This window comes from Gracilinanus agilis, chromosome 2 (genome assembly GCF_016433145.1).
Source record: "Gracilinanus agilis isolate LMUSP501 chromosome 2, AgileGrace, whole genome shotgun sequence".
Taxonomy (NCBI): Eukaryota; Metazoa; Chordata; class Mammalia; order Didelphimorphia; family Didelphidae; genus Gracilinanus; species Gracilinanus agilis.
In genome coordinates this window covers 18,190,751-18,210,613 of record NC_058131.1, presented here as the reverse complement: position 1 = coordinate 18,210,613, position 19,863 = coordinate 18,190,751, and the positions used below count along the sequence as shown (strand labels likewise).

General features: G+C 40.2%; 1 protein-coding gene across 1 annotated transcript; it reads right to left on the bottom strand.

Annotated features, from left to right (window-relative positions):
* Nucleotides 1-4,406: 4,406 nt before the first annotated feature.
* LOC123233083 (protein shisa-5-like) lies at nt 4,407-7,727 on the bottom strand. Its single transcript, XM_044659259.1, has 2 exons — nt 7,679-7,727; nt 4,407-5,005 (listed from the first exon to the last, which is right to left on the bottom strand). Exons 1-2 carry the CDS (start codon nt 7,725-7,727, stop codon nt 4,407-4,409), a joined length of 648 nt encoding a protein of 215 aa, XP_044515194.1.
* Nucleotides 7,728-19,863: the final 12,136 nt, after the last annotated feature.

Here is a 19,863-nt window from a genome sequence, read left to right as displayed (position 1 = left end):
TCTTCTTCTTCTTCTTCTTCTTCTTCTTCTTCTTCTTCTTCTTCTTCTTCTTCTTCTTCTTCTTCTTCTTCTTCCTTCTCCAAAGCTCTGAGTGATTTCATCTCTACTGTGGAGAATTTTCTAGCCAGGTAATCTATAGGTATATCATGATAATGTGGTAAAAGTGGAATCAGAAGAGAGCTGTGTTCAAGTTCTGCTGTGAATACTTACTAGCATTGTGAAATTTCTTGGATCCACACTTTGCATTTGCATATAGTTGAGATAGTTATACCCTATATAAATTGTACTCTGTGTACTATAAGGTTATTGGGACTCTATTCCATTTAGAAAATATTTACTCCATATCTACTAAGTTCCAGAAACTGTCCTCGGTCTTGGAAGGTGAGAACGGGGAACAAAACCTCCACAGTTCATGCCTTCAGTTTAAATTCTACTGAAAGGGAAAAGTACTAATGTATGTAAATTATGCTTGAACTTTAAATGTCTATGTAATTGCCAAGTTTCATTACAGCACAAAGTGGTCACATTCCTTGTATAAAATATGATTGGGGCTTCAGTTAAAGTAATAACAGCAATCATGAAAATGATAAACCCTTATGTTGATGTAATGGCTTTCAGTTTTCAAAGCATTTTTGCATACACATATCTTTTATTCTCATGACAAGTTTGTATAGTAGATAAGACAAATAATGCTTCTCTCCTCTATTTTTATAATATGGAAACTGAAGTCCATAGAGTGTGTGACTTGCCCGAAGCTGCACAGCTAGGTAGTGATAAAACTGGGACAGGAAATGTGCTGACTTCTGGTGTCCTGTGTTTTCTATTCAGTACTCTCCCAACACACACACCCCTCTTGCCTCTAAAAAGGATAGATTCTCAAAGGATCCCAGGTCCTGATATCAAGAAAAAAGGTCCGACAATGTTTTCTCAGCTGGTCTGGAGTGGGTGGAGGAGAAAGAGATTGGGTACACTCCTATTAAAGGAGAAAAACAATAAAAAAAAATCTCCCAAGCATTGCCTCATAGTCCTTATAAGTAATAATTGTGAAATTTAAAGCCAATGGATGTCACTGAATCACCCAATGTAAGAGCCAAAGTTGACCATATAAATCATCCACTTATTGAATTTAATTGTTTACATTTGGCAGATCAAGATACTGAGACCGAGAGGGATGAAGGGTATAGCTCAGTCACATAGCTAGTTAATGGTGGAGATTCAGACCCTTGACTTTTGGTCCACTTTCCACTAACTCTTACACTAGGGCATGTGGTTTCAATGGCTTGATTCCATTTTTGTCTGTGGCCAAAAGGAACAGTGACCCACTGAAGGGAATGTAGCATGTAATCTGAGGACTTGGTTTTACACTACTTAGATCTATCCCTTTGTGAACTGTGTGTCCTTGGGCAAGTAACTTAGCCTTAGTTTTCTCAATTGTTTTCTCCTCAGAAGGTAAGCTCCTTGAGGGCAAGGACTCCTTCATTTTAATGTTCTTAATCCCAGGGCCTAGCACTGTGCCTGGTACATAGTAGGTGTTTAAAATTTTCTTATTCTAAATAAGAGGGTCAAATTAGAAGGCATCCCAAGGTCTCTTTCTGTTCTAGATCTATAACTCCCTGATACTTGAAGGTTTAGTTATATATCACAGTGGAGTCTAGGTAATGATTATTGTTTTTCTTATCTGAATTTTAATGATCCATTGGTAAACATATAGGTGGAACAGCAGATAGATGACTAGACTTGTCACTTAGCTCTGTTTGCCTCAGTTTCTTCATCTATAAAATAATCTTGAAAAGAAAATGACAAATTATTCCAGTATCTTTGCCAAGAAAACCCCAGAAGGGGTCATGAAGAGTTGGACATGATTGAAAATGACTGAAGAATGAAAAGCATCTATTAAGTACCTACTGCATGTTCCAGGAAGCAAAGAATTAGATAATCTTTCTCTTTATCATCATCATCATCATTCTTATTGAAAAAAATGAGAAAAATAAAATAAAAATAATGGAAATTAAGCGCTCACATTTGTAAAGTGCACTAAAGTTTGTCAAGCACTCTATGGATATTATTTGTTTTGCTACCTAAAATACCCATAAACATAATGAGGGAGTAGTTAAGGAATAGAACTTAAGAGACTAAAGTTGGAGCCCTAGCCCTACTCACCACTTTTTGTGGTGTGTAAATCTAAGAAAATAATATACAGCAACAGAAATATTTTTTGAAGAATGACTGGTGTGTCCACCTTAAAAGAAAGAGCTGATAAGTGGAAATAAGCAAAACCGTTTTATGTATTGATATGTCTTTTTATCAAATGATGTCTTCTCTAGAATGGAGAGGGAAGAAAGGAGGGAGATGCCTGGGAACTAATGTAATAAACAAATTAATTAATTTAGAAAATTCTTCAGTTTTCTCCTCTTAACAAAATGAAGAGCCCAGCATAGACAATCTGCAAAGATTTGATTTTTCAAGCTCTGAAAAGCTTTGATTAGCTTCTTATGACATGCTGACTCCTCAGGCTTTCCCATCTCTAGAAGATTGCCTCCAGGCAGGACTTGGCCTGAGGTAGGTGAGTAGTATCTCAGCCACCATGTGCAAACACCATCTGAGAGAAGCAGAGAGCAGGTGCAAAATTTCACTCAATCAAAGCTTTGGGGCCACAAAAACATACTTTTCTCTCTATCTTCCAATCTCATTTTTCATTTGTTTCCAGAAATGTATTTTTTTTTCAAATCCATTCATCTATTATAAACAGGATCTTGGCCCAAATAGGAACAGGCTCCTTCACAGAACATACAGAGGCAACAGATTACAAACAAGAAAAGTAGCCAGAGGGACAAAAACAGAAAAATCCAGTGCCCTGAAGCCAAAATATCCATCCACTCCTTCCAGACAAGACCCAGCCATTCCTCGATGAGCCCTCAAACCCCTTCCTTCCCTTTGTTTTGGGAGAGGGAGGAAAGATAGGATAGAGTGCCAGGAGAAGGAGACCCAAGCTAGGTCATGAGATTTGGAAGCCTGTCCACTCCTCAAAATACAAAAGGGGGGAAAGGTGAGTAACTGCCCCTCTGTTTCTTCCCTCCCTATCCCATCTCCTACCGCAACTTCAGAGCAAGACCAATATGCTAACTGAGGCTTAAATGTTATCAAACTCTCTTGTCTCAGGAGACAAATATAGGCCATAGCAGCCACCAAAGCTGGGGTAAAGTTAAAAAAGAAATGAAGAAATAACAAGGGTTGACAAACCTGAGTCTGGGTGTTCTTCCTGACAAGGTAACTGAATGGAGAGCAGTAGCTAAGCCATCAGAACTGAGACAAACCTAGCGCCCATCTTATCTCCCCTCTAATGGAGGAAGGGGCCAGATTTATAGCCACCGTCTTCAGCCAAGTGCTGGCCAGACCCCTGTTTAATGTTTGCCTCAACAGGACAATTCAGGCCTCAGATCAAAAGAGGATCCTCCCCTGTACCCCAAAACACACCCCTGAGCACTCTTTGCTGGCTCCAAGTTCCCCCTGGCGGGGGGGAGGGTTATATGCTTATCCACTCCTCTTTCCATATGGAGATGGGAAGGAGGGGGACACGGGGCCCCAGCAGGGACCCTGAGATGGAAGGAGCTGAAGCCCCCAAGAGAGGGAGTGATGTTGTAGCATCTGGAAATGTCTTTTGCTACCACCAAATGTCAGTGGTCGGCAGAGAATTAAGGAGAATTTGGTCACAGACTCAAAGCCATTAACCCCATCTTGGATCCAGTTGGACACTGCTCCCCTTTCTCTGACTTTTGGGGAACACGGGTTCTGTGAGGTCTGTAGGACCCAGCCTCACCATGGAGTGCCTCTTCTGGTCTTCAGATCAAGGTCAGCCACTCCCATGGGTGAAAAGCCACAGGCTGACATGGGTATTTTCATCTTTAACACGTCTTACAATGACCCTTCAAACACGGCCCTCACACTGGTTTTACAAGTCTCTTCCTTTTCCCAGTGACTTGGTAAAAATCAAACCAATTCATTCTCCAGAATGATCGGAGGAAATTTTTTTTTAAAACCCTTAACTTCTGTGTATTGGCTCCTTGGTGGAATAGTGGTAAGGGTGGGCAATGGGGGTCAAGTGACTCGACCAGGGTCACCCAGCTGGGAAGCGTGTGAGGCCAGATTTGAACCCAAGACCTCCCATCTCTAGGCCTGACTCTCAATCCACTGAGCTACCCAGCTGCCCCCTCAGAAGAAATTTTAAAGAAATGTCATTTCAAGGTCTCCGGTCCCAGCCCGTATACTGCAGGAAACAGAACGCTATGGGTACAACATATAGTTTGCATTTACTTGGGAGAGGTAAGCATGTCACAGATGTCCACATCCCCACACATTCCCAGGCAGGGAGAAGGGAGAGGAAAAGGGGGGACAGCTGCAGAAGCCTTTCAATAAGCAGCCTTTAGAGGATCCATGTTTGCAGGGTTATATGGAGGCTGGCTGATGGGGTCCGGAGCTCCTGCACCATCAGGATGAGCCTCATTGTAGGCAGGAGGGCCAGTTGGCTGGGCAGGGCAGGGTGGTGGGTACTGGGTAGGATGAGGTGCAGCTGGCACCCCTGGCTGGACAGGCATTGGTGGATAGCCTTGGTACACGGCCCCTGGGCAACCCGGGGGCACACTTGGCTGTTGTGGGTATGCGGGATGGACCACGGTAGTGGAACTGGTCACCACAGAAGGTCTGGGTCTTCGGCACATCTCGTACAAATCGCAGCAGGGACACATGAAAGAGAGGATGATGCTGACTACAAAGAGCACAAAGATGGCTACTCCAATGCCCACGGATATCGCGAAACCTGGTGAGAGGTCGCTGTCGAAGTCAGGCTCAAATGCCATTTTTCTGCCTTTTTCTCCCCAATTTAATGACCTGTCATCAGAGGACAGAATGTCGTCATCAAACTTGTTCTGCCCGTCGGAGCAACAGTACATCAAAAAGCAGCTCCCACAGCAGAACTTTGGACAGGAATCAAAGAGCCCACACGACTCCCCTTTTGCAATGGACAGATGGACCGAAGGACTCACTGGTTGCTACGTGCTCTGGCACGGACTGGCGCTGGAGCCGGACCTAACTACAGCCTACTGCATGGCCTGTCAGAATTCTCCAGAAATGTATTTTGACAAAAAGTGGGAATTCTTAAATTTTTAAATTAAATTAAATTCTTAAAATAACTGAACCCAGGACCCCTCATCTCCAGGTCTGCCTCTCAATCCACTGAGCCACCTACCTGCCCCTATTTGTTGTATCTTACACATGACATTCCATGTCTTATATCTCGGGCTTTGTCCTGTCTGTACTGATTGCCTAGAATATATTCCCTCCCCATCTTAGCATCTGACTTCCTTAAAGACTGCTCAAACTCCATCTTGGGCAGGAGGCCTGTCCAGGTTCCCCCAGATCAAGGGCCGGCAACCTTTTTGGCTGTGAGAGCCATAAACACCACATTTTTTTTAAATGTAATTTCATGAGTGCCGTACAGTGCTCACAGTGCTGCTCCTGTAACAGCTCCTGAAAAAAAATGGACTTTATGGCTCCTGCAGAAAGAGCCATATCTGGCCCTCAAAAGAGCCAGATATGCCTCAAGAGCCATACATTACCAACCCCTGGCCCAGATGCTAATAATAGGGAGCATTTAAAAAGCCCTTTAACATTTGCAGAGCACTTTGTAAGTATTTCCTCATTTTATGCTCACAATAACCCTAGGAGATAATGGAATTATCCTCATTTTGCAGATGAGGAAACTGAGGCAGGCCTATGTCAAGTGACTTAGTCAGGGGCACAGACCTAGTGAATATCTGAGGTGGGATTTGAACTCATTGTAAGTCCAGTGCTCTGTCCATGACCTGGCTGCTAGTGTCTTCTGGCATTTCCATTTTCTTTTTGATCTGGGTCTATTTATAGACACGATTTTTTTCTCCACTAGAATATATCCCTCAGACCAGAAAAGTTGTTGCTTTTTCTTTGTTTCATAGCACTAGCCTTGTGCCTATGGAACATAATTAAAACTTATTGATTGCTTAATTACAGAGCAAAAAACTAAAGCCCAGAGGTAGAGGGATGTGACATGGAGAAATGAGCAGAGCTTGATCTGGTCCTGCATCCTGTCTCTGAATCTGAGGCTCCTTTCCCTTGTCCCAGAGGACCTGCAGTGTACAGTCTTGGCTTCTGAGTCAGACAATGAGGTTTGAGTCCTGTCTTTGTCCCTTACTACTTGGGGACCCCAAGCAAGCCCCCAAGACTCAATGAGGTCTTTAATGACTTTTCTTGGGCTCAGACCATCAATACTGATGCAATGCTGTTTGCTTCCTTGTCTCTTGGGTCACTCAAAATTTCAATTCTTTAATTTAAATTATGAGAGCAATAGGTAGCACACACTGAAAGCATTTAGAAGTATTTTGAGAGACTAGAACATTAGGCTGACTTGAATACACTGACTTCAAAAAGTTATTTTCACAACTGTGGTGGAGGTAGGACTAAATAGGATTTCACAAATGTGGTGGAGGTAGGACTAAATAGGATTTCTTCTGAAAAAGACCTAGGGGTCTTAGTGGACTACAAGCTAAATATGAGTCACCTAAAGAAGATAACTTTCTTCTCTTGGATATTTTCATCTCCCTGGATTTTTGTGATATAGTTTTCTCTCTCTTCTTGGTTCTCTTCTTACCCATTAGGCCCATCTTTTTCAGTCACCTTCATACTAGTTCTTCATTCCTGACATGCTCAATAACCATGGGAGTTTCCCAAGGATCTTTCCTGGGTTCTCTTCTCTTTTGAAGCAAGTTTTCTCACTTGGTGTACACGTCAACTTCCAAAGATGTGTTCGGTACCCTAACCCTAACCCTAACCCTAACCCTCTCTGTGAAGATAAGTTAAAAAACTAATAATCAAATCTTAAAAATTGTTTTAACATAAAACTGGAAAAATAATTTAAAAAATATATAAAATAAAGATAATTTTTCTTAGAAAGATGATTCTCAGACCAATATGTCCAACTACAGTCTCTCTTGAGCTACAATCCTAAATTATTACCAGCTCCCTTTTAGACCTCTTGAATGGATGTATCATTGACATCACAAACTGCAAAATGGAACTCATTATCATTTCCCCAAACCTTCTCTTCTTCTGGTCTTCCCTATTATTGTCTATGGTACCATGTTACCAAAATGAGAAACCAAGGTGCCATCCTTGACTCCTCACCAAAATTCACCCCATATGTCTAATATGTTGTTAAATCTTGACATTTTTACCCAATCTTCCTTTCTCTTTGTTCAAGTAGTCACAACCTTCTTTGCAGCCATTATTGCCACTTTTCACCTGGACTATTGCATTAACCTTCTAATTGTTCATCCTAGCTAATTTTTCTCCAATTTTCTTCACCCTGCATTCAGCTGCCAAAGTGGTTTTTCTAAAACGTAGGTCTGGCACAATGCCTGGCAAATGGTGAGACCTTAATGAATGTGTATTGGCTGCCTAACCGCATAAACCTCCCACCCTTGCTCTACTCAGTAAACTTCATGGCTCAGAAGTTTGTCCAGGATCAAATAGAAACTCCTTTATGTTGAATTTTTAAAGCTCTTCATAACCTGACCTCTTCCTCCCATTCTAGGCTTACATATTACTATACCCCACCCATGCACTCTGGGATTTTTGTAGTTTTCCATACTTGGCATGCCATCTTCCATCTTGGCACCTTTGTCCTGGCTGTCCTCCATACCTAGAATTCTTTCCTTCTTCACCTCTGATCCAATTGAAATCCCACCTTCTGCAGGAGCTTTTCCCCTATTCCTCAGATACTCACTAGTTGTCTTCTTTTCCCATAATATCTCTTGAATGTATAATTTTTGCCTATTGTCTTCCCTACTATAACAAGACCTCTTTGAGACCAAGGACTATATTTTACTTTTCTTTGTATCCCCAGATCTTAATATATATAGTGTCTGGTACATAACTACTTAATGAAACTACTTATTATTTAATAATTAAGTACTTATGTCATTTAACAATTAAGTTGCTCATTACTTAATAAAAATAAATGCTTTTTGACTGACTAAATGCTATGGTAGCTCAGAGAAGTCAATGTGTTCTCATAGGCTGCATGAAAAGCACTGTAGCCCAGGAGTGGTGAGGTGATGGTCCCCATGTATTCTGTCCTGGTCTGATCACATCTGGAGTATTGTGCTGAATTTGAGTTCAACATTTTAGGAAGAGCTTTCATAAATTGCGATGTATCCAGAGGTAGGTCATCAGAATGGTAAAAGACCTGATGTCCATTCTCCATAAGAATCAATGGAAAACAATGGATTATTTAGCCTGGGGAACTTGGATAAGGTGTGATTATGTGAGGTCAGGCCAAACTAGCCTCCTTACTCTTCCTCATAAAGGATCCTCATCTCCTTTTTGCACAGTCTGTCTCCTATGCTTAGAATTCCTAATCTCCTTCAAGATTCAGTCCATGGCAGCCTCTGCATGAAGCTTTTCTTGTTCCCCATCTTGCCCCTAGCTCCCCTCAAACATCTCATATTTATTTTGTATATAGCTACACATGAATGTATTATTTCCTTCAATAGGGTATAAACTCCTTGAAGGCAAGGAAAATTTCCCCTTTACCCTTGAACCTGAAGAGTCTGGCTAGTAGTTGAGTCTTAATCGATTTTTACTGATGGCATATCAGTCACATCACCAACAATATTGCACATGGACAATGTGGTGGAAACTGCTGCTAGGGGGAAAGCTGGTGTTGGGGGAAGGGTCACAGAGAAGGGTCAGACTGAGAGAGGCTGGCTCTCCCCGTCAGGAAGGTTTCACTGCCCTGAAGTAAAGTATTTATCAGATCACTAAATAAGGGGATGGCTTGATTCAGGATGTCCTACTTGCCTACAGAAGCTAAACCACAATGACCAACCACCAAAACCACCCTTCCTCCCAGGGCCCAATGGGGAAATTCAGGGGAAATAGCAGGGATGTAATGGAGAGATCAGGGAGAGGTCCAGAGAAATCAGCCTAGGTCCAAATGCCCCAAAGACAAAAAGCACCGGCAAAGGCAGGAGCCAAAAGGCAAAAGCCCCAAAGCCAACAGGCAAAAGCCTCTCAGTTGGATATTTAGCACTATTTATAGCCTCAGGCTCCAACTGTTTTTTTTTTTTTGTGATCATTCTAAACTTCTAACTGCCAGGGCTGTTACAGTTGAATTTGCAAAAACAAAAAGCTTCTGCTGCAACCCTGCATGACAATCTGCTCATTTGTCTTTTGACAAATTTTGCACCTTGCAACATTTCCTGGTTGTTAAGATCTGAAGGGATTCTACTCTTACTCTAAGCTAAATTATAACTATGATCTTATTCCTATCTAAGTTTTGCAAAATAAGAAAAGGGTTACTAGCTCCTAAATTGTGCTAAGACTTAAACTAAGTTAAACCATGATGGATTATGGGAAAGGCATAAGAAAGAAATGGGGGTATGAGTTTTGCAAAAAGTTTGAACAGAAAGGAAAAGCAGATTAAATGCAAACATTCACAGTCTTAAAGCTAACATTTGCTAACTAAAACAAATTAATAGATACTATCTATGTACTTTTCTAATTTCATGAACTAACAAAGTATCAATAAGCAAAATTTCTGCAAGCTTCTAAATTCTAATTCATTTTCCTAAAATTAGTATATGAATACGTTAGTACACTTATGCCTATGTTAGAAACGTTAGTAAGAATAAGTAAGTCTAACATTATTTATAAGTCTTTTGGTTAAACCATAGACTTAAGTTATATACAATATTTACAAGAAAGTTTAGAAAATTCTGTCCCTGTTCTAACTTATCAGAGTAACTAACTGTCCCTGTGTGTTAGTAAAACTTATTGCTAAGGATTAGTAAGCAAACATTTACATATTTACATTCTTTACAAGAAATGTCAGGTGATTTGGGTAGAAGGTATCTGTACCAAAGTAAGAGAAAATCTCTATGCTAAGGCAGACAAATCCTTCTCTCTTAAGTGTAAGTTTAGTGTTGCATGTGTAGATGTGAAGTCAGAAAAATGTTCTATGTGTTGTCTAGTGTGACCTATCCATGTAATGAAGTGTCATATACTTACTCCTCTGGAATTCTTCTGCAAAGTGCATGTACTGCGTGGATGGAATCTAAAGTGTTGGGTGCAGTGAGAATTCTTTTGGGTGTAAGTTGTTTTCTCCAAGTGCATGGGTCCAATGCTGATCCGATGCTCCTTTTCACAGTGTGGTTGTCCCATACACCGATTGTGTAGCCGGTCACAAATGTCTTTTTGTAGTCCTCGGGTTTGCTGTCCTTGTGATGATCCGTGAAGTCAGCCATGCTTCACTTGTGTCGTTTGATGTTATCTGGCGCTTGTCAACTTGCACTGGAACTGATGTTCTGGTGTGTTGACTTGTGTCAGGAACAAAGTTTAAATGTCCATGAAACGTGATTAAACTTTCTTTTTTCTTTTTCCTTTGCGGTTTAATAAAGATGATTACAGGTAACAAGAGAGTTTGTGATAAAGTCTTTTGTGCTTTCATTTATTCGTTGACGTCAGTTTCTAGGTCTTGGATTGATCACAAATCAAATGTTGTGTCTCCTTCTGCCGCTGATTCTTCTTCATTGTCATAATGGATTATGGATGATTTTTCTAAGTTGTAATTGGGATTGGGATAATCATTTGGGTGTAAAATTTGGTGTAATATCTAACTGTTCACTGGCTTTTGGTCTAGCTGTGATTCATGCCCTGCATTACACAAGACAGAAGGTAAGGTTTTTTTTTTTTAAAGAAAATCTAAACATGAACAATGTAATATAAAGATGTAAAACATTTTTAGATTTATGATATGAGTTACTATTTTAATTATTTTACTTTATATCAAGTAATTTTCTAACTATCTCATATACTTTCTTGAGAGGTACCTAGGCAATGCAATGGATAGAAAACTAGCTTTGTGGTCAAGAAGATAAGTTCAAATCCAGCCTCAGATACTCACTAACTGTATGATCTTGGGCAAGACTTTTAACCTCTGTCTACCTTAGTTTCCTCAACTGTAAAATAAGGACACTAAAAACATCTACCTCCCAGGGTTGTTATGAGGATCAAATGAAATTAAATTTGTAAAGCACTTATTACAGTGCCTGACATTTATCAGGCACCTAATAAATGTTTTTTGATTGATCTTCCCTCTTTTACATTGTTAAAATTATCTTGTGTTTAGTTCCTCTGATTTTCATTAAGCTATTATCTAATTCATTCAACGATTTCTATGTTTCTATGATTTCTTTATATCTTTATTGCCTTAATACTCCTCTGTATTCATTTGCCACAATTAATATGACTATTTGCCAATTGAAAATCATCATGGCTATTGCTTTCTTCTTTTTATTTTTATAACTACAGAAAATATACTGCTATGAATATTTGGGTATATACCAAGAGGGCTATTCCTTCTGCCTTTGATTTCATTGGGGGTAATTATCTAATTTGGGGATCTCAGAATCATATTACGAAAATATTAGTGTCTTTCATAATTGCAAATCACTTCCCATAATGGTTAAGAATTCAAAATGCCTTCAGTACACCCATCTTTCCTAAATTCTCTAACATACACCATTCCTATTTTTTATGACCTCTGCTAATTGGAGGAATATGGGGTGAAAATTCAGAGTTATTTTAATTTTAATTTATTCTTTAGCAAATTGGAGAAATCTTTCATAAGGTTGTTGGTATTTGTCATTATTTTCAAAACTATTCATGCATTTAATTACATGCCTACTAGGAAATGGCTTTGGGGGCTTATATTTTATATATCAAGTCCAGATAGACCTAGGATGTCATATTTCTTATCAGAGATATGTAATGTGCATATATTCCTCATTCAGTAGTTTCTCTTCCTTTCACTCCATTGATTTTGTTCAAAAGAAGTCTTTTAGGAGGCAACTAGGACACTCGGTGGATAGAGACCCAGACCCAGAGATGGGAGGTCTCAGCTTCAAGACTGGCTTCAGCCCCTTCCCAGCTGTGTGTCCCTGGGCAAGTCACTTCATCCCCACTGCCTTGCCCTTACCATTCTCTTGCCTTGGAACCAATATCCAGTATTGATTCTAAGCTAGAAGGTAAGGGTTTTTGTTTTTTATAAAGTCTTTTAGATTTTATATAATCCAAGTAGCTGATTGAGTCCTTTATGACTATCTGTATCCCTTCTTTAGTTATTAATTTTTCTTAGTCATTGTTATGAGAGGTATCCTCTCTACTCTCAAATGTTTAATAGTACAGTAGGATCTCATTTTACATGAATTCAACACATGTGAAATCATGTATATGAAACTGGCGATCAAAAGAAAGGCAGACAAATATGTAAAATAAGAAAATTTTAATTACATGCTAAATCTGTGCCATTTTCCCAAGTTCTGTGAAGTCTCACAGCAGTTCGCCCAATCCTGCTCATTCTCACTCCAAGAAGCAAACGCTCAGTGTGAGTCATGATGTTGTTTTGTGCCAAATATTAGCTTCAACATCAGATTTTGTAGTTCAGGCTTGTGACAAGTCATGTCCTCATCAAGCAGGGCTTCTTTTTGTTTCATCAGTGCTATTTAGTTATATAATGATCCCAAAGTGCAAGAGTAGTGATGCAGATAGCTCTGATAAGCCGTGGGGTGCAGAGGTATGTGCATATAAGAAATACTTACTAAATAATGAAGTTTGCTATCATGCATGATTTTCAGCTCAGGTGAAGGGTCTTGGAATGCTATCAGTCCCATAAAATGAGATTCTGCTATAATAATAATAATAATAATAATGATCTGCTTTATTATATATACTATACTATATTATATATATGCATACACACACACATATATAAAATAAAGCTGCTGATCTAGTATTTATATACAGCATCTACTCTGTGCCAGGTACTAGGCTAAGTATTTTTTATAACTACTATCTCATTTGGTCCTCTTAGAGGATCAACGACTTTGGGAGGTAGGTGCTAATATTTTCCTCATTTTACAGTTGAGGAAACTGAGGCAAATCAAGAATAAGTGACTTTCCAAAGGCCACACAGCTAATAAGGGTCTGAGGTTCACATCATTCCTCCTATGTAGATCCTGGAGGTCCTTAACCCAACTTCTGTAGGTGTTGGCTAGTTGGGTCTCCAGAGTATGGCTGGTTATATCTCCTGTTAAGGGTATTCCTCAGATTATCTTTTTTTAGGAGGGATTCTGGAGACTTGATCTCTCTCTCTGATCTAATTTGGAATGACCATTGTCCACTCATTGTCTGATCCTATTACCTGTTGTCCATTTTACCTGATTATCCTCATGATTCCATCCCATGATCTGCCAGGAAGCTATAATCTGCTCTTTTTTCTTAAAGTCCAATTTATGGGGGCAACTGGGTGGCTCAGTGGATTGAGAGCCAGGCCTAGAGATGGGAGGTCCTGGGTTCAAAATCTGACCTCAGACACTTCCCAGCTGTGTGACCCTGGGCAAGTCACTTGACCCCCATTACCTAGCTTTTACCACTCTTCTGCCTTGGAACCAATATACAGGATTGATTCCAAGATGGAAGGTGAGGGTTTTAAAAAAATAAAGCCCAGTTTACCTCTCTTCAGGCTTTCTGGATGTTAAACATATCAATATTGGACATAGTGAAGACATATGATTGGCTTTAACCCTGCTGCAGCTCAGAACTCTTGAACTCAAGTAATCCTTCAGCTTCAGCTTCCCCAGCAGCAGGGTCTATGGAAATGATGATGATAGATAGCATTTATATAAATATATTATATATGTACATATATTTTCCATTTTCGAAGTGTTGTTCCTTTTATCTAATTTTATTTTCACCACAATCCTGGGAGATAGGTGCTGTTATTATTCCGGTTTTACATATGAGGAAACTGAGGGAAACTGAGAGTAAGTGATTTCCCCAGAGTCCCACTACCAGAAAGTGCTTGAGGTTGAAGTCTTTCTGACTTCCATCCAGCACTATTTCCACTGTGATGTCTTGGCTGGTTGTATTTTTTCTAAGGCTATAATTCAGGATCTGCCACTGGGATGCTTCAGCTGTTGACTCTAAGGTCATAGCTCTGAGTTAGCCATTCTGAATTAGCTTCTACAAAGGGGCATTTACCAAGATGGCATGTTAAGAATAACTGGCATGAAACATCCCCCTCGATGCCTGTCACATACCCTCCCACAAGGACATCGAGTCCAGGAGAAAGTGGGCTTAACCTCAGAGGGTCCGTGGAGCAAAGGGCTGACCCAGCTCCTTAATGTCCTTTCACTGGAGTCATTGAGGTATTCCCTGCAGATATGCTATAGATTTTGTTTTCCTGAGTTCTTTGTAGACCTTTGAATCTGTTTTCTTCAGAGCATCCAGGCTCCCCTGGGCTCTCAGTGAAGGCATTAGTCAGACATTCCAGAGATGCTGCCAGGACGCTGAGGAAAGGGTACAAATTCTTTGAAGTTCATCAAGCCAAAGCCCCCTCTTCCTGCAATGGATTCCTTCTCAAAGGTGTTCCTCTAGTATATCACACACCTGAATTTCATGGGCTTTGTCTAGCTTGGTGCACGACCACATCGTTTGGCCGGTCCAAACAGACTTCTTTTTGTCCTTAGCAAGGAGTCCAGGCCATTTCCGTACCTGGTGGGCAAATAGAATGTGTCCTGACCTGATGAACGCTTCAGATCTGAACATCCCATCTCATTCTTTAAGTGGCGCGGGGCGGACTTTCTAGGCTAACTCCCGCCTTTACACCATGCCATAGCCAGTGTAACTTGTCACCTCTCCATTTGGAAATGGTTTTGTTATGTAAAATACTAGTCAATAAATTCATTTACTTTTCAACTTCTTTTCTGTTTTCTTGGGTGATATTACTTGGAACCTTCTGTCTCCTGTCATGTTCTAGAAATTTACTCTCAAAGGGGGCAGCTGGGTAGCTCAGTGGATTGAGAGCTAGACCTAGAGATGGGAGGTCCTAGGTTCAAATCCCGCCTCAGGCACTTCCCAGCTGTGTGACCCTGGGCAAGTCACTTAACACCCATTGCCTATCCTTACCACTCTTCTGCCTCGGAGCCAATACATAGTACTGACTCCAAGATGGAAGGTGAGGGTTTAAAAAAAAAAAAAAAAGAAAAAGAAATTTACTTTCAAGGGACGTTGCCTTTGATTCTCAGGAAAGTCCTGCTGGTGAGCAGAACAAGTGTTTGCTAGGGTTTGTAGGACCTTTCAGTCTCCTTCATTTGGATGGTTTTGGGTCACTTAAACATCTACAAGAAGGATCACGCATTTATATATTGCCTGTTATGTGCTGCATACTGTCCTGAGCACTTTTACAAATATGATCTCTTTAGTCCTCACAACAACCTTGTGAGGTGTTTCCTATTATTATACCCCTTTGAAGCTGCACAAACTGAGGCAAACACAGGTGAAGTGACTTGTCCAGAATCACAAGGCTAGTGTCTGATGTTGAATCTGAGCTCAGGTCTTCCAGATGCCAGGTTCAGTGCTCCACGAAGCACCAGCTACCTCTAAGAAATGCCTGTTGAGTCATTATATTTATTTATTTATTTTGAAACCCTTAACTTCTGTGCATTGGCTCCTAGGCAGAAGAGTGGTAAGGGTGGGCAATGGGGGTCAAGTGACTTGCCTAGGGTCACATAGCTGGGAAGTGCCTGAGGCAGGATTTGAACCCAGCACCTCCCGTCTCTAGGCCTGACTCTCAATCCACTGAGCTACCCAGCTGCCACTATTATCTTATTTTTGCCTATTACTTCACCTAGGAATTACCAATATAGAGGAAATAGCACTTCTAGTACTAGACCTCAATCTTTTTAAAGGATATTTTGTGTAAGCAGGTCAGAAAGAATAGGTGTAATTTCAATTTTCATCCTTTCTTCTAATTTGTGATTTCCTTTGATTCTGTACTCACTAGTCAGTGATCTAATGCATATAGAGGTGAATCCAGGAATTCTGTGTTCAGGCAAGATGTTGTAATTTAAGGATTATCTGGAGGACATTCAGAGGAAAGTATTAGACATGGTGCATGAAGTTCAGTTGAAGGATCAGGTATATTTAGCATGAAGAAGAAAGGATAGGGGAAAAACAGACCTGATAAAGCCATATTTATGTATCTGAAGGATGGTAAAGTGGAAGAAGGGTTAGGCTTGTTCTGTTTGATTCAGGAGAGAGCAGAACCAGAAGGAAGAGACGGGAGAAGCAAAAAAACAACAAAAAAACCCCCCAACATATTTAGACTTGTCTGGAAAAGAAATTCCTAATGATTAAGGCAATTTGAAGGTAGACTGAACTGCCTTGGGAACTTGGCCTCTTCCCCTCCTTGGGCGTATTCACGTATTCAAGCAAAGACTGGAGGACCATTTGTCAGTTTTACAACTGGGTTATAAACAAATGGATTCTTTTTTTCCCCCAAAGGCTGGGCTAGAGAAACCTTCTGGTTTTCTAATTTTGTACTTCTGTGATTTTTCTTAAATGGAGTCATCCTGCCCAGGCACCGAGTTAGAACGTGCTCTTCATAAAACTTCTTTTCCCATCGATTTCAGTTCTTTATTCATCTACCTTAGCTTGTATGTCTATGTGGGGTACCATTTTTTTTTGTTATCTTACTTTCAATAAATCAGATGCCTTTAAAGGGAAGTTGACTAAATCCTATGAATGAGATCAGTCTTGAGGGTGAAGGGAGACTCCAAAAATGGGGCATGGCAGCCCAGAATAGAAAGGACAATTTCATGTTTTTGATCATCTTGGAGGCTTCTTCCAGCGTCTCATTCTATATCTACAGAGTGACAGGCCAGACACTTGAGCTCCCAAGAGTCCAGCGCGGTGAGAAAGGGGGATAATTTGCCCAAATATATTCAGAGCACCCTCTTGTGGCATAAGTATATGTATATACACACACACATATATTTATTTGTTTGTTTATCTATAAATATATATATATACATATGTATATATGTATATATATATATATATATGTATACACCATCCAATCTGCTTAATTAATACATTCGATAATCATGGGCCAGCCTGCCCCCTAAAGATTGCAGGGGGCAGGTGAAAGCATCGGGTGTTTGCTCAGGTAGCATCACCGCGTGTGGCACACTAAGATAGACTAAATCTCCTTTTGGCCATATGACTCAGCTCCCGCCACGTCCAGCACCTTCATTCTCTCAGCCCAAAGAAATGATCATAATGGAGAGCCACAGAATTTTTGCCGTGGTTCTCGGTGCCAACCTTGCGTGTGTTAACTGAGCTTGGAGGGAGGGACGAGCCCTTCTTGGAAACAGGGAGGTGGTGAAGCCGATGGAAGGCTCTCTCTAGGGAGGTTGGGAAGGGCTGAGTTTAGACACTTACTGGCTGTGTGTCTCTGGGCAAGTCATGTAGCTCAGTTTCCTCAGCTGTAAAATGGGGATAACAATAGCACTTACCATCTAAGAAGAATGAAATTGTAAAGCAATTTGTGATGCTTATAGTGCTTCAAGTGCTATATGAATGCTAGCTATTATTCTGAATAATAATCACATATAACATAATAATGCATCATTAATATATAATATAATATAGTATTACATTATGTAAACTATATGCATATTTATATATAAAATTATATATGAAACATATAAACAAATGTAAATATAGACAATATAAATAAAATTATATATTATGCCATGTTATTAAAATATAATATAATTAATACTATTTTCTTAAATATAAATAATAAAACTTATTCAATGAATAATAATGGAATATTTATTTTTCTCAAACCTAAAAGTTTTCCTGTATAATATATGCTTGTCTTTGAGGTGGCCTGTGTCCCGATGTTTGTCGAGTATGGATAAGGACCGAGTATACTCAAAAGAAGCTTCTTGTGGTCAGTGTGTATGTGATGGAGCCGGTTCCACTCGCTCCTTCCTTTGCCATTTTGTGAGCTCCTCAGTCCTTTCAAGCCCTTCACAATATGCCTGTAGTGGACATGTTCAGGCTCATCCTGTATTATTCTCCATTTCTGAAGCATCCTCTGTGTACAAGGAACTGTGCCAGGCGCTGGGGACACAAAGGCAAAAGCGGACTAGCCCCTGCTTTCAAGGATCTTCCAATGAGCTAGAGGGCAGCGTCGGAGCATGTTTAAGGGCCCTTGAAAGGACCAGCAAATATAATTGTTTGATCATCCCAAACGGCCAGATCCCTTCGGCAGTCAGACCCGCGGGATCCTGCGGAGTTAGTCCCCAGGAGAACCCTGGCACGAGCCCCGGGGCTGTATGTATTTCTAATGTATACCAACATCCACTAGAAGTTTATCTGTGTATCTATTATCCTTTACACACACACACACACACACACACACACACACACTACATACTATAGCAATATCTATTAAATCTAGTTTAGACATATATGGCTATGTGGGTTCTTTGGGTTCATTTTTGTCCTCCTTGTTTGGCCATCTCAGTCATGTCCAATTCTTTATCTCCCCATTTGGGATTTTCTTGGCAAAGACACTGGGGGGGTTGGCCATTTCCTTCTCCGGCTCATCTGACAGATAAGGAAACTGAGGCCAACAGGGGTAAGTCCCTTGTCTAACATCCCAGAGCTAATAAATGTCTGATCCCAGTCTTAAACTCATGAGAGGCGTCTTCTTGACTCCACTGCACTGCTCAGATAGCTGTGAATGTAACATATATGCCTTTATGAACACATAAATACAAACAAGATAGCCTTTGTAGAACACTTTGTAAACCTTAAAGTGTTCTATAAATGCTACCTATGTAACTTTTGTGTGGTAAAGTAGCTGGAACCCCAGACCCTGAGTCAGGAAAACTCATCTTCTTGAATTTAAATCCAGCCTCAGATACTTACTAGGTGTGTAACCCTGGGCGAGTCTCTTAATCCTGTTTATCTTAATCCTCTATAAAATGAGCTAGAGAAGGAAATGGCCCAATACCCCAGGATCTTTGCCAAGAAACCCTCAAATGGGGTCAGGAAGAATCAGTCATGCCTGAAAAACAAATAAAAATAAAAACAATAACAATGAAAGTATTATTATTATTAGTAGTAGTAGTAATAATAACAGAAGTCTGTTTTTCTTAAACTTATGCAAATTGTTATAAAGAATTTTTACGTTTGTATTTGCATATATATGTTAGAGAGACAGACAGACAAGAGACAGAGAAATAGGCAGAGACAGACAGAGTGACAGATCGACTACACATATTCTCACCCCAGAGATATTTCTCTATGTACCTAATCTCTCTCCCTTTCTCCTTTTGCCTATTGCTACTGTGCCTATAATTCCTTCTGGTTCAGTATTTAAGATTGTCCTTTTTCCTCTGTCTGGCTGTGTTGATTTATTTTTGATGTCTCCACTCTGACTCTCTTCTTTCTGTTTCAATCACTCTCCAGGCTGAGAAGCTTTGCCCCTCCAAACCACAAATTCCAGAATATTAGTCAGTTCTCAACCCCCCTATTGCACTTTCCCAAAGTAGAGTGGGCTACCTTGAGAGCAGTGAGCCCCCATCACTAGTGGCCTTTGATCAATGTCTGAATGATCACTCATTAATGATAACAGAGAGAATTCTTAGTATTGTATAGTTTAGACTAGATGTTTTCAAGGCTCCTTCCTAACTCTATCATTCTGTAACTGTGATCTTGAGGAGGCTTCAGAAAAGAGTAAACTAGGGCAAAGGAGAGGTTTCACAGTGAGTGCTTTCCATAACAAATTCCTGCTGAGAAACAATATCAAGGTTCAGGACTTGAGGGTCAGCGACTGACTCAATGTGAAGAGGACAAATAACAAGTCTTAGTTTTTGAGTTAGTCATAGGAAAAGACGTTTGGGGTTAGCTGAC

What these genes read in the sequence shown, in the direction of transcription:
- LOC123233083 (XM_044659259.1), bottom strand. Translation starts at nt 7,727, where the DNA reads ATGGAGGACAGCCAGGACAAAGGTGCCAAGATGGAAGATGGCATGCCA. An exon ending in GATGGAAGATGGCATGCCAA is followed by an intron (nt 5,006 to 7,678) that starts GTATGGAAAACT and finishes CCATTGCAAAAG; the next exon opens with GGGAGTCGTGTGGGCTCTTT.